The sequence below is a fragment of the Patiria miniata genome, unplaced genomic scaffold, assembly GCF_015706575.1.
Source record: "Patiria miniata isolate m_02_andy unplaced genomic scaffold, ASM1570657v1 HiC_scaffold_11, whole genome shotgun sequence".
In the NCBI taxonomy this organism is placed as follows: domain Eukaryota; kingdom Metazoa; phylum Echinodermata; class Asteroidea; order Valvatida; family Asterinidae; genus Patiria; species Patiria miniata.
Window position 1 is genome coordinate 752,631 of NW_024037049.1, and position 13,729 is coordinate 766,359.

At 37.2% G+C, this 13,729-nt stretch overlaps 1 protein-coding gene across 2 annotated transcripts in view; it reads right to left on the reverse strand.

Annotated features, from left to right (window-relative positions):
• Positions 1-5,608: 5,608 nt before the first annotated feature.
• LOC119741371 (microphthalmia-associated transcription factor-like) overlaps positions 5,609-13,729 on the reverse strand; it is a 37,690-nt gene continuing 29,569 nt past the window's right edge. For both annotated transcript variants that reach the window (XM_038217124.1, XM_038217130.1), the window contains one exon: positions 5,609-9,403. In XM_038217124.1, coding sequence (XP_038073052.1) covers positions 9,017-9,403 — 387 coding nt within the window. In that variant the 3' untranslated portion in view covers positions 5,609-9,016. The remainder of the gene's footprint in view (positions 9,404-13,729) is intronic.

Below are 13,729 nucleotides of genomic sequence, written 5' to 3' on the forward strand. Positions count from 1 at the left end.
CCAAGAAATCTTACAGATCAGCGATCCAAAAGTGGATTTTATTCTGTGCTCGGGGACAAATTAATCCCGTTCGAGCACCTGTAACAGTTGTTCTCGATTGCCTAACTGATAGTCAGGTGGCTTAGATCTAATTTTCGTCAAGATCGTGACCGACTGGTCCAAAGCACCAAACTTGGCAGATAGATTCTTATAGACCTAGAGAAGATATTTAGAAGGGGTGACACCCGAAATTCTTTTGGGAAGGGTGCCTAATTTGCATAAATCGTTAATCCCTGCCGTGTAATATATTTATTCCCATATTTGGGTATATTTTTATTTTTATTTTTTTTGAAAAGTGTATTTTGGGATTCTACTTACAAATCTTTACTTAAATCGCATTTTCCAAAGCATATAAGTGACTGAATAATTATGAGGACATAGTAACGATCCAAAATGGCTACTATTATGCCCTAAACTGCGCGCCTTTACCTTGTCCCCAGATATCATCAATTAGTCTTGCCAAACATCAGCATTGATGAACTTCAAATTCACCACGTAGCTTACTGGTACAGTTACCCTATTGAAACCTTATGCAAAATCATGTGAACAATGAGAACATTGTGTTATTAAGCCCAGAAAACAAAAACTGGGGAAAAAACGAGGTGTCCATAAATTGGGCTAACAAGTAAGGTGAAGGGTTGCCTAACATGGAAGACTGGAACAAGTTCAAGGAAATTCCCAAAATTATTGTTGAGAAAACGTTTTGGCGTAGACAAAATTATTGTAAACAACAATAATCTCTAATTTGGGGGGATTTTGTTGAACTTGTTCAAGTCCCCACGTTACCCTTCCCGTAGTAGCCCAATTTACGGACACCACATTTTCTCCCTTTTTTTGGTCTTTTGGGCCAAACATCAAGATGATATCAATTTTCACATGATTTCCCACTTATTTTTGTTAGGTTAACTATGTCAGTAAGTACCTTTGTGAATTTGAAGCTCATCAATACCCACGTTTGGCGAGACTAGTTGATGATATCTGAGGAAAAGGTAAATGCGCGTAACTTTAGGGTAAAATAGTAGCCATTTTGGTGATTGACTATGTCCTCTTAAAGGGAGTATACATCATTTGCTTTTGCTGTAATTTTCAGAAATGGATGGAATTGGGGGTTGGAAAATATAGCAAATATAGTTACACTGACTTTTTGGAGTTTTGGGTTCGAAAATGCTATAAAAACCAAGAAAAACGATCATTTTCCTGTAGTCTGGTTCCCTGACTCCATATAAGAAGAAACAGAGCAGTTTACATACATTGGGGAATTGTAAGGTCAGGGAACCAGCCTAGCTGGCCCGTACCCGTTCATAGGTTTGTAATCGATTGCAAACAGGTGCAATGGTCAATTGGGCCAGTATTTGAAAAAAAGCCAGTTGTTTCCAACGCTGATCGGCCGATCAGCGTTGGAAATTGATACAAAATACCACTTTTCTTGAAAATGACAGTATACCAGGTGCCATAATTTTACAGGATGCTTTAAACTGTCATTTACCAACATCCTATTAAGGTATTTCGCAAAAACTTGGTAGTTTTATTTTTCGATGTTTGCAAATGTTGTATATTCCCTTTAATTATTCAGTCACTTACATGCTTTACAAAATGTTATTGAAGTAAGAATATGCAAGTAGAATCACCAAAATACACTTTTCAAAAAATAAAAAAATAAAAATATACCCAAATATGGGGAAAATATATTACACGGCAGGGATTAACGATTTATGCAAATTAGGCACCCTTCCCAAAAGAATTTCACGTGTCACCGGCCCCTTCTAAATATCTTCTCTAGGTCTATAAAAATCTATCTGCCAAGTTTGGTGCTTTGGACCAGTCGGTCACGATTCCGACCATATGCCACCTGACTATGAAGAATTTCATAAGGGTAACAGTTATAGCTCAGTGAATACCCTACATAGTGCCACTTCGGCAATCGTAGTTCCGATAGATGGGAGTCCTATTGGGGATCCTATTGGATCACATCCATTGGTTAAAAGATTCATGACTCATGAATCTTTTAACCAATGGATGTGATCCAATAGGATTGACAGGTGTGTTTAATTTGAGACCTGCTATGCCCAAATATAATTTTACTTGGGACGTAAATATTGTTTTCAAGTACCTAAAAGAATTAGGTCCTGGATAAAAGTTGCCCTTAAAAGGGCTTACAATGAAACTTGTTATGTTGATTGCATTGATTTCAGGACAAATGTGTCGAACATTATCTTTGCTTGATTTAGATCAGGTCAATGTCACTCGAAGCAATGTGACTTTTGTTGTTACATGTACTAAGTTAACAAAGACCAGTAGAGTTGGCAGTAAGCCAATAAGTGTGGTGCTGTCAGAGTACCCGCACGATGAACACCTATGTGTTATAAAAACACTTAGAGAGTATCTGATTAAAACTAGAACTTTCCGAGGACGCGAAAGGAGTTTGTTTTTGAGTTATACTTCCCCTCACAAGCGTGTAGGGTCCGAGACAATTTCTCGTTGGATCAAGATGACACTGCAAGATGCAGGTATTGACATAGGTAGATTCAAGGCTCATAGTACTAGATCTGCTGCATGTAGTGCAGCTTTGCAAAGGGGAGTTCCCCTGGATGTCATAATGACTACTGCCCAATGGGCAAGGAGTAGAACTTTTGCTAAATTTTATAATAAAACTTTGTACCAGCAAGTCAGAAGTTTGCTGACGCTGTTCTGAGTTGTGAAGCAAAATAGGCTTCGAAATTTTGTTTTCTGAATAAATATACAGAAACATCAAAAATGAATTGTTTATTGTACGACTCTTTTTGTCGTTTGTTGCCCGTTGCATTCATGGGCTCTAAATTTCTCATGTAAGTCCGAAGTGGAGGTGATTATGAGGTAGAATTTAAAAATCAAACGAATGAAATGAAGTTTAATTAGAATTCTACCGATTAAATCACCGACACTGAAGGACTTACACCCTCCACAATTGGTATGTATGTACTGCTAACATGCATTCCCCACCCCTTTTATATGCACCGGGCATTTTCATTAAAATGTATTGAGGCGTGCAGGCAGGGCGTGGTGGCCCTTTATAGGGAAGAGAGTCTATTCAAAATCTCTCAACCGTGACTAATCCTCCGGTGGAAAGTGTAATCTCATGTAAGTCCTTCAGTGTCGGTGATTTAATCGGTAGAATTCTAATTAAACTTCATTTCATTCGTTTAATTTTTAAATTACACTCCAACAGACAGATCCAAAAAAATACATCACCAGTTCACATCACAAACTTTGAAATAATAGTGTGACAAAAGATAAAACTTGGATGACTAAAACGGACGAAGATGAAACTCGATTTAAAACAGTGATCCAGCACAAATTTTAAAAAGGGAGTGGCAGCTACAAACAGCGCTGCTTTAGGGGAATGCCTTTAGGGGAAGAAAATCCAAATCCAGTCTGGGTCCACAATTAAGGAAACACCTGTAATCTGCTCATCAAACCGAAGCGAACCATTTTTTAAAGTAAGTTTCTGGATTTAGATCAGTACTGTACAAACCATCGTCCTAATGGAGGGGATGCATGGGCATCTCGTGAATAATTTGACTAAACGTGCTTTTCTCAAACATGCTGAACAAGAATAAATTTTCACGACAATCCATTATTTATGCATTGCTTAAGTCAATGATCTAGACCTTGTTGCTACAGCTTTGGATGAACATGTAATGGTGATAACATGAGCACACAGTTTGCGTCCTTGCAAGTTTTAAGCAGTGGGTATCCAGGTTTGGGGTTGAGGCGTGAACAAGGGTAATTTGGTTTTTGAAAAGTGGCCCAATTTGAGCCCTCTCCCCTCCTTAAAAACCCTCCTGCTATTTAAACAGTCGAAGACAGTCAAACTTTCCATCCACTTCCCCTGCTATACTTTTAACACTAGAGGCTAGTGACGAGTCACCAGCAGTCAGATCATACGTCAAGCAAGCACAGTCAAAGCAAAGCTGTATCAAGGTTACATTTCCCAGCCAGTCAACCCTGCTTTATGTAGGCTGGGAGTTCTTAACAGTTGAATACAGTCACTTGATTGATTTTGAATGAAAGGTACGAAAGCCCATTAGCGCCACTGCAAGTATATATGTTGCGGATTATTTAATTCGTTATTACGGATTATTAATTCGTTATTACGGATTACTAATTCGTTATTACGGATTATTAATTCGTTATTACGGATTATTTAATTCGTTATTACGGATTACTAATTCGTTATAACGGATTATTTAATTCGTTATAACGGATTATTAATTCGTTATTACGGATTATTAATTCGTTATTACGGATTATTAATTCGTTATTACGGATTATTTAATTCGTTATTACGGATTACTAATTCGTTATAACGGATTATTTAATTCGTTATTACGGATTACTAATTCGTTATTACGGATTATTAATTCGTTATTACGGATTATTAATTCGTTATTACGGATTATTAATTCGTTATTACGGATTATTTAATTCGTTATTACGGATTACTAATTCGTTATAACGGATTATTTAATTCGTTATTACGGATTACTAATTCGTTATTACGGATTATTTAATTCGTTATTACGAATTACTCATACGTTCTGAGTCATTACTCGGCAAGCATGGCACAGGAGTGCAAACGTTGTATGCAAAGATAGCGCCGCCTAGCGGCGCTATATACATAGGCCCCTGGTCACGTGCTCTCCACGTGTGAGAACATCAGACCTTATTCGTAATAACGAATTAATAATCCGTAATAACGAATTAATAATCCGTAATAACGAATTAAATAATCCATAATAACGAATTAATAATCCGTAATAACGAATTAGTAATCCGTAATAACGAATTAATAATCCGTAATAACGAATTAATAATCCGTAATAACGAATTAATAATCCGTAATAACGAATTAATAATCCGTAATAACGAATTAAATAATCCGTTATAACGAATTAATAATCCGTAATAACGAATTACATAATCTGTAACATATATACTTGCAGTGGCGCTAATGGGCTTTCGTAGAAAGGATTACTTGGCACAGAATGTAAGTTTGAATGTATGTTTCGTCTCAGAAACTACAGCACAGTTAGGCCCCCCCCCCCAAAAAAAAGTCGGTCTCTGGTCAGCGCGCGCGTCGATTTTAATCATGCGCGTCAATTTTTTTTTTCTTCCAAAATGTTCCAAAGAGCACCAAGGAATGGGAAATTGCACTAAGGCAAATGATCGAGGACACCAAGGCAAATTATGCAGGACACCAATGTACATGAGGACACCAATGTACATGAGGACACCAATAAAAGCAAAATAGTACCCCACCTTGTCTGTACAATCCAAGCTTGGAAAAAAAGAAAGAAAAAAGCTGCGTCGCCGCATCAGTTCTGGAACTTTGGTCTGACCAGAGACCGAGTATTATTTTTTTTTGGCCTTGGGAATAACATTCATTTTGCCAGTGATATGCACGCTAATTTGTATGATGTTTTTATCAGTCAAATGATTCAAGGTTACGATTCTAGCTGAGGTAGAGTGTCAAGTCACATTCTTGCTCAATACGAGTCACTGCCATTTAAGTATCACATATTCAGACTGGTAAGCTTTCAGTAATTGAAAGTAATTTTATTATCTTTTCAATCCTCATATCTGGCATTGTACAATCTGGTTCCATAATACAAGTCGTGATATGTTAGTTTTGAATTTTTCGCAACCAGAAAGAGAACTTAAGAACTCACATTATAACGATTAATAGTAATAAAATCTTTCCAAAAAATTGCATGATGATACAAAAATTAAAAACTATGTCATAAACCAATGACTGGGGTAATTCTCCTTTTTCATCTTTTTTTTTTGCTACCAAAAAAAAGGAGAATTCAGCTCCTTTTTGGGGGCAGGAAGCCGTACTATGAATGCGCATTATGAGAAAAAAAATACAATGAAATGCCAGTTGAGAGCTACAGTAAATAGAACGTGAACCGACGTGAGACGAGTCATTTGCTTGTGCTTTTGTGGCGTCTTTGAGTTGAGTTGAGTCATCGAAAACTGCAACTTCAGTCGGACTCGAGTCATTAACTCATGTCAGTACAATCCTTGATTTTAATATTTGAAATAATACTCACATACATGTACATGTATATATGCAATTTTCTATTCACATCTGTAAAACGAACAAAATAGAAAAACTAAAGTTACTTTCAGGGAACAACTCACAGAGTCCATTTCCCAATTTACAAACCATAAAATTGATGGAGTTACCACAACGACTGGTCCAGAACTAGTCTTTCGCCAAGGCCATATTGGCTTAGAGCAGCAAAGCTGCAAGCAAGTGGAGCAAAGACCAATTCAGCATGCACGAATTCAGCTTTGCCACTCGCAGTGGTCTCCACTCAAGGTGCTTTGCCTCTCTGTCTAATGCCGGTTAAAGCCACGATAGCCTTGGCGAAAGGCTAGTCCAGAGCTAGTCAGTGACCCATAATTTATCAAACATGTGTTAGAATTATTTTACATGAATTATTGTCTTGAAATTCAGCTGGCAAATTTTATTTCCAGTCAGTAATAACACAAACTGTCCAAAAAGTTGCATTAAGAAAAAGATTGATCAAACCAACTACTATGCCTACACATCAGTAATTTACAAAAGAACTTTAAAATTTGTTTAATAACATCATATTGTTTATACATAAAAGTAACCAAATAAAGCCCGGTTTATACTGCACGCGAAAGCAAGTGCGAAGTGAAATTTGTGTCGTCAACAATGATGAACGTGCTTCGAATGTATTGTTGACGTCAAATATTTCGCTTCACTTTCGCTTTTGCGTAAAGTATGAACTGGGCTTAATGAGGATCTCTACAACCTGCCAAACTAAAACTGTGACATACAAATAGAACTATAAATGTTGCAATAACTTGTTTTCTGAGGGGCATAATTGTGATGAGTATTGAAATGAATTTTATACTGGAGCAAATTTCCAGCAAATATCCATCCCTCTGAAATGTATAAGAACTACGAGACATACCTTTGGGGTAAAAAAAATAATAATAATGTAGGATTCAAGGAACAACAATACAATAAATCTGTAGCAGGTTATTAAAAAAAACCAGCTGAGTAGATGTACTTTTTGGAAGAATGTGAAAATGTATTTCATTTTGCACATACACCATCTGCAGGTTTCTGTTTAATCGTGAGATGATGGTCATTTTTCCATCCTCGAAAATGACAGCATACTTGGGGCAGCAATTTCACAACATGCATGATCCTTTTACATGTATTTACTTTAATACAGTCGATTACAATATTTCATATTTTGACAGTTTCATTTTAAATGTTTGTAAATCGTATCCATGCCTTTAAAGATTGATTGCCTAATTGTATCGCAATGAGAGCTTCAAAAGTTCATGTAATGCGTACAAACACTGGCCCTTCAACAGTCCTGTACAGGAAAATCATCCATCAAATTGAACAAAATATGGAACACCGCATGCCCTACATACCTATATGGGACCTGTGAGGTTTATAATTGTGATCAACAGCAGGTTTAAGTTCTCAAAGATGCTCTCCCCATGCTTGCCTGTCATGGATTTCTTTCTCCTAATGAATTACTTAAGACAACCACCTTTTTGAGGGAAAAAAATAAAAACTAAAAAACTAAAAAAAAATACAATTCCTATTACGAGCAAATATTTCTGACATAGTGACTGACAGACATGCTGCATGCCGAGCCACCTCTGCTGACTATTCTGTATATCAAAGGTGCAGTTCATTTTCAGTTTGGAGTGAGTACCTAAAAGAATTAAATTGATACATTAGCCCAGAAAGCTAACAAAGTAAACATATGACAAGTTAAATTGCCAAAAACATGAGTAGAAAATGTTGTTAGTTTACAAACCACTGTTAACAGATTTTTAGGCCATGAGGACTAGCTGCACATGTACAATGCTTGTTTATGTTGATAAACTGCATATACATGTAACTTGCATAAGCAATTCGTCCACATAAACAGTATAATGCATACAGTATAATGAACATTTATGTATGATGCCAAATAATCATTCCATATTTTATTAAAGATGTATTATTGAAATCATTCCTCTTTTTATAGCATTGTCATCTGGCAATTATTGGTCAAGATGAAGTTAAATGCAACCACCAATTTACCTGTAAACCACTCAATGCAGATAACAAATACATATCTAAACAATAAAACAGAAAACAAATACATCGTATATATCTACAATGTTCCCTGTTTATCTGATTTCAGATAATGGCAAATTTCTCAGGAAAACAGAAGTAAAAATTTAAAATTTACAAACTCACTTTAAAGTTGTGCACACTTTGAAAAAAAGATCACAAAATAATTATCAGAATAGCCAGTAAAAAATAACCGTTTGACCTGCCTATGGTATTTACAGAATTGGTCTATTCGTGTTGCAATGGTGCTTCAAGAACTGAATTATTGTCGGGTCAATGCATTAAGTAATAACTATGTGTTTTTTATTTGATACCTTGTTCAAAAGTGAATAACTTTCTTGCTGCTAGAAATATAGCACTTGAAAGCAAATACCTCAATTTTTTCAGGGTTAAAAGTAAGCACGAGGAGAGCCACATAATGATACCCGACTGTTGTATTTTAAAGCAACGCTTCTTGGTTTTAAGTTAAAAGCTTGATCCCAAGTTCTTCAAATTATTCAACATTGTTGACTGAACAATGTGTTTATAACTAATAAATGTTTGTATATCCATGAAACAGTAACACTTCATGGCAGTCATTTCAATATTTTTTAATTAAAAATATCCCTTAGATTATGCTACATTATTGACACCACATGTATATTAAACATAAAATGAAATTATTTACATTGAAGTTGAGTTATATCAGCTGGATGACGATGATAAGCACTGATACTAAGCAACAAATCTTTATCTGGTTATCTTAACTCACATGCAAACTTTAAAAAATCTTTTGAAAATCAGTCTGGCCAGCAGACTTCAATACTGTTACAGTTCTCAAAGGAAGTCTGATGGTGGAAGATCCTGCATGTCATCCATGCTTGTAAGACTACTCCGTCTGCTACTATGAAGCGATGCCATTGGAGATGACTGACTAAGCAATGGATCTACCCCAATACAAAGTGTACTTTCATCAGCCACATCATCTACACTTGACATACTTGAAGATACAGGCAGTTGTGTCCTTTGACCTTGATTTTGATGACACGCTGCCAGGTTGGTTTGTTCACTGACTCTTTTATGCACTTGCTTACCCTCCTCCATGTTAAGCTCTATGTCCGCACTTTGCAACCGCATGAATTCTGCTGCAATATTTTCTGTCTTAGTTTCCTCACTGAGAGCTGTGGCAGGTACGTTGTATTGCTTGCATTTCATTTCAAGTTCCTGTGTAAGTATAAAATGTGACAAAGGTGTGACCGCATTGTGACGTCATCAGAAATCAGAGTTCCAAAACATGTCATGAAACTTGGTGGGAAGTTAGACAATGTTAATAATATGCAAAAGCCGAAGTGACGTACCAAAAGCCGAAGTGACGTCCCTTTTCAGAATTTACCAATTACCTTTATACATTGTACTTGGCACACACATAGACCAGCACCTGCAGGTGTGTGCTGAGCACTGACGCCATCATGAATCTTTTTAGAATTTCAAAGCCATGGGCTGATTTTTTATGAATTTTGAAATTTTAAGATGATATTCTACGCACAAAAGTTGACGGTCTATGATCAGATCAATTCCAAACTTGGCACACATCAAGATAAATGCCATCATGATGACATTATTATTGGTCATGTGACGTAATCTTTAAGGTGCATATATTAAAGCCCTATATCTACAGAACTACAAATTCGATTGGGTTGAAAATTTGTATGTACGAGATAGAGACGTATTTTTATTTTTGAAAATTTTAATCTTTTCAGAATTTCGAAGCCTTCACTTTATCTAGCAAACAAAATATGCTCAATTCATACTCTTTTTTTTTTTTTACATGTTTCGGGGAGGGGGGGGGGGGGATCATGCTCCTTGTGAAAAAAGTCAGGCTCTTGTGAGTCATAAAAATGTACTTTAAAGTTTGTTCGTACATGTACATGAAATTGATCATCAAAGCCCTATGTACTGTTTAGAGACCTCTACATGTAGTTGGCTGTTTCGGCACCTTGCTGAAACAGCCTTATTTTTTGGTAAAGATTGTTGGCTGGTTCAGCAATGTGCCAATTACCTTTATATTTGGCACACATATAGACCAGCACCTGCAGGTGTGTGCTGAACACTGACGTCATCATGACATCATCATGTGTCAAGTGACGTCACATTAAACTGAGGTGCAGTTTTCTAAAGATCTACAGAACTACAGGTCCGATTGGGTTGAACCTTGGTACATGTACATGTACCTAGACCGGGATGTGCTGTAGATGAAAATTGAAGTGATGTCATGATGATATCATGTACCATATGAAGTTACATTAATATTAAAGGTCTGGACAACTAGCACCGGATGATTTAGAAGAGTGAGGATTAATGGCGGATGAAGAAGTGGATGATTCTGGGGGATTGAGGATGAATGCATTTTGAGAGACGGGACTGTCAAGGATTATGAATGATTGAGGCAGTGGGGTATCCTTCATTTGAATATAAATGTAAGCGCACAATTTTGGAAGATTTTGAGCATTATAGTTGGTTCCTAGCAAAAAAAGCCTAGGGGGTTAAGGATAGGTGCATATTTTAAAGGCCTATATCTACAGAACAACATGTCCGATCAGGTTAATACTTGGTACGGTCTGTACTGGATGAAATTATAGAGGAAAATTGAAGTGACGTCATGTTGACGTCACCATTTGTCATTTGACATCACATTAAAGGTGCATTTTTCTAAGGCCTCTATTTAAAAAACTATTGGTCCGATATGGATGTAACTTGGAATGTAACCAGACTGGGAAAGTGTTATAGATGAAATTGATTTGAAGTGACATCATGACATCACGTGTCATGGGCTGTCACATTAGGCCTGTTTGTTTACGGTTTTGACTGGAACCGGTACCCTTTCCCAGTCAAGGTCGGGTACCCGGGTACCCGTAAAAGCCCTCCCCCCCAAAAAAAAAAAACCCCGAAAGTAAGTGTTTTCATTTATAATGCCAACCCGGAAGTAAGTGCTTTCGTTTCTAAACACCCCATTGTGTTCTATAATGCTTTCTGTGCAGGTATACCGATTTGCAAAAGGTTGATTTGTCAGTAAAAAATAGGAATTGCAAATTCAATGTCTATTATATACAGCACCTGAGTTTATGAAATAAAAGAAACGTAAGGTGATTAATAAAGAGTTTAAAGACATCGATGACAAAGTCAGCGAACTTCCAAGAGCTCCCCGCTGTGTATTCTTCAGTGAGTCCATCCAGCCATCACCTCAGCCCAGGTGGCCCACACTGACTGCAGCGCTGGTTGTAGCATGCATGCAGCGCGCGCAGCATGGTTGGCTTACTCGGCTAGGCATGCGTACGACGACCGGCACGGCAGTCAGTACTATAAACGGTAAGTTGAAAGCACGTGCACAAATGGTGTCGTGCTTTATCATAGGGACCCCACGCATGTGTGCTGTACTACGCTAATCGCTAGTCAAGTTGCACTTCTTACATGCGTTGTGACTGGCCAGTTCCGCAGAAAATATTGGCGCGCAGGTTTTTTTTTATTATATCATTTGTTGTTAAATGTGTATTTTTTATCTACACTTTGTTCGATCATAGGAAATTATAAAAGCCCTTAAAACTTTCTCAGGCTTTGAGACATCGTACAAACTAAAAACCGCAAGATGGAGGTTTTTGAATGGTTGGTAATTCACTTTGAACTTTGTAAATCTTAGGTTACGGACTTGTTACGGGTGTACTACCCGCCATCTGCGGCGCATCAGAGAAGATGATTTCCTGGCTAGCGGCTACAAGAAGCTTTATTACAAACACAAACAATGGGTTGATACTATCGTGTTTCGCCACCTTCGGGCTTCTGGAGACGCATCAAAGATAGTCTCAATAAAACTGAAAACAAAATATAAACCGCAAAATGGAGTTTTGGAATCGTCGGTAAACTCACCCTGAACTTTGTAAATCTTCTGTAAGTGATATTTGAATGAAGGTCCTTGTGGTTTTTTTGTCTCGGGCGTTGCGTCGAAATTTATAAATTCGGTTACGGGTACCCGACCCGATAAAATGGAACCGGTTCTTGGTCTCCGCGGGCGAGTACCTGGGTACCCACAACAGGTTTGACGCCCCATCCCAATATAATATAGTTTGCACACATTCCAATATCTGCAGAGCTATACATCCTTCCTGGATGGAACCTCTTTTTGTAACTGTAGGGGAGATGGGGGTTAGTTGGAACACGGGGTTAGTTGAAACAATGAATTTTTCTTGATCATCTTAATTAAATTTTATAAAATGTTGCCCTCAAGCGATGTCCCTTAGCAACAGCCATCCACCATATTGCCTGCAGCCACACTGCAACAATAGTGCTCAAGTGGGAAAGATAAGTTTGTTTTTTCACCTTTTGAGTAATTTTTTCACCATTCAAAAAATGTGTACTTTCTTAATGATGTTTATAGATAACAGTGACTAGTTTGGGGGTATTATATGCTCGAGTACTAAGCTACAAAATAAGGTTAAAAAGATATGTTATTGGAGCCCCTGTTTTGTAGAGTGAGCAAACAAATGTCACATGGGCCACTGGGGCTAGTTGGAACATTTTGATGGGGGCTAGTTGGAACATAATGATGATAATTGAGGAAATATTCTGACTTAGCAAACAATTTTGAAAGCACATAGACAGGTCACGTTGACCTTACCTCAATTTTATGCAAGCTTTTCATGTTATTTTTGGGAGTTAAATTTCCCATTTTGATGTTTTCTTTTTATGATCAGGCTTGTAGCTGACTCTTGCCTCGCAATTTTCCTGTGTTTTTTTGTCTTGGTGCTGTTTGTGCCATTTCTTGCCAGTTTGTTAATTAAAAAAAATGTTAGGAGCATCACCAGTGCTTGGAACAATTATTTTATTTGAAACTCAAATATAAATGCAGTTTTTAAGTAATTGTAGTATACTTTCAGATTAACAGCATACCAAGTTCCAACTTACCCCATACCATGTTCCAACTAACCCCATAGGAGGGGTTAGTTGGAACGCATGTCATAGTTGTGATCAAGATGGATTTTTAAAATAACCATCAACAATTCTGAGAAGTTTATATGCTACATTTGCAACACACATGTGTATGAATAAATTGGCATAGTTGTTGTTTCTTGAAGAAAACCTGTTTGTGTTATGGATAGGTTTTTGTGAAAATCGTTCCAACTAACCCCCGTCTCCCCTACATGCCAGATGTCACCAAAACAACTGCTGAAACAGCCCTGTGTTTGTCCACAAACAAAAGTCAAGTTGTTTGGTTTTATTGAAAAGTTAAACAAAGAAATTGACTGGAGCAGGTCAAGACATAAATTCACGGTTTAAAAAAGGAAATTCAAGCTTCGATATCACTAATTAAAATTTTCAAGGTTCCATTATTATTATCAATATTATTATCTTTACAAGATCTGGTACCGACGTCTCTACCAATCAGATGAGTCCCCATATCCTATGCAATCAGTGTGCGACCAGATTCTTACAACTCTAACCGCTGATCTGGAAAATGCTGGGTATCACCGTCAGTGTCGTCAGCGCTTTACTGACAAC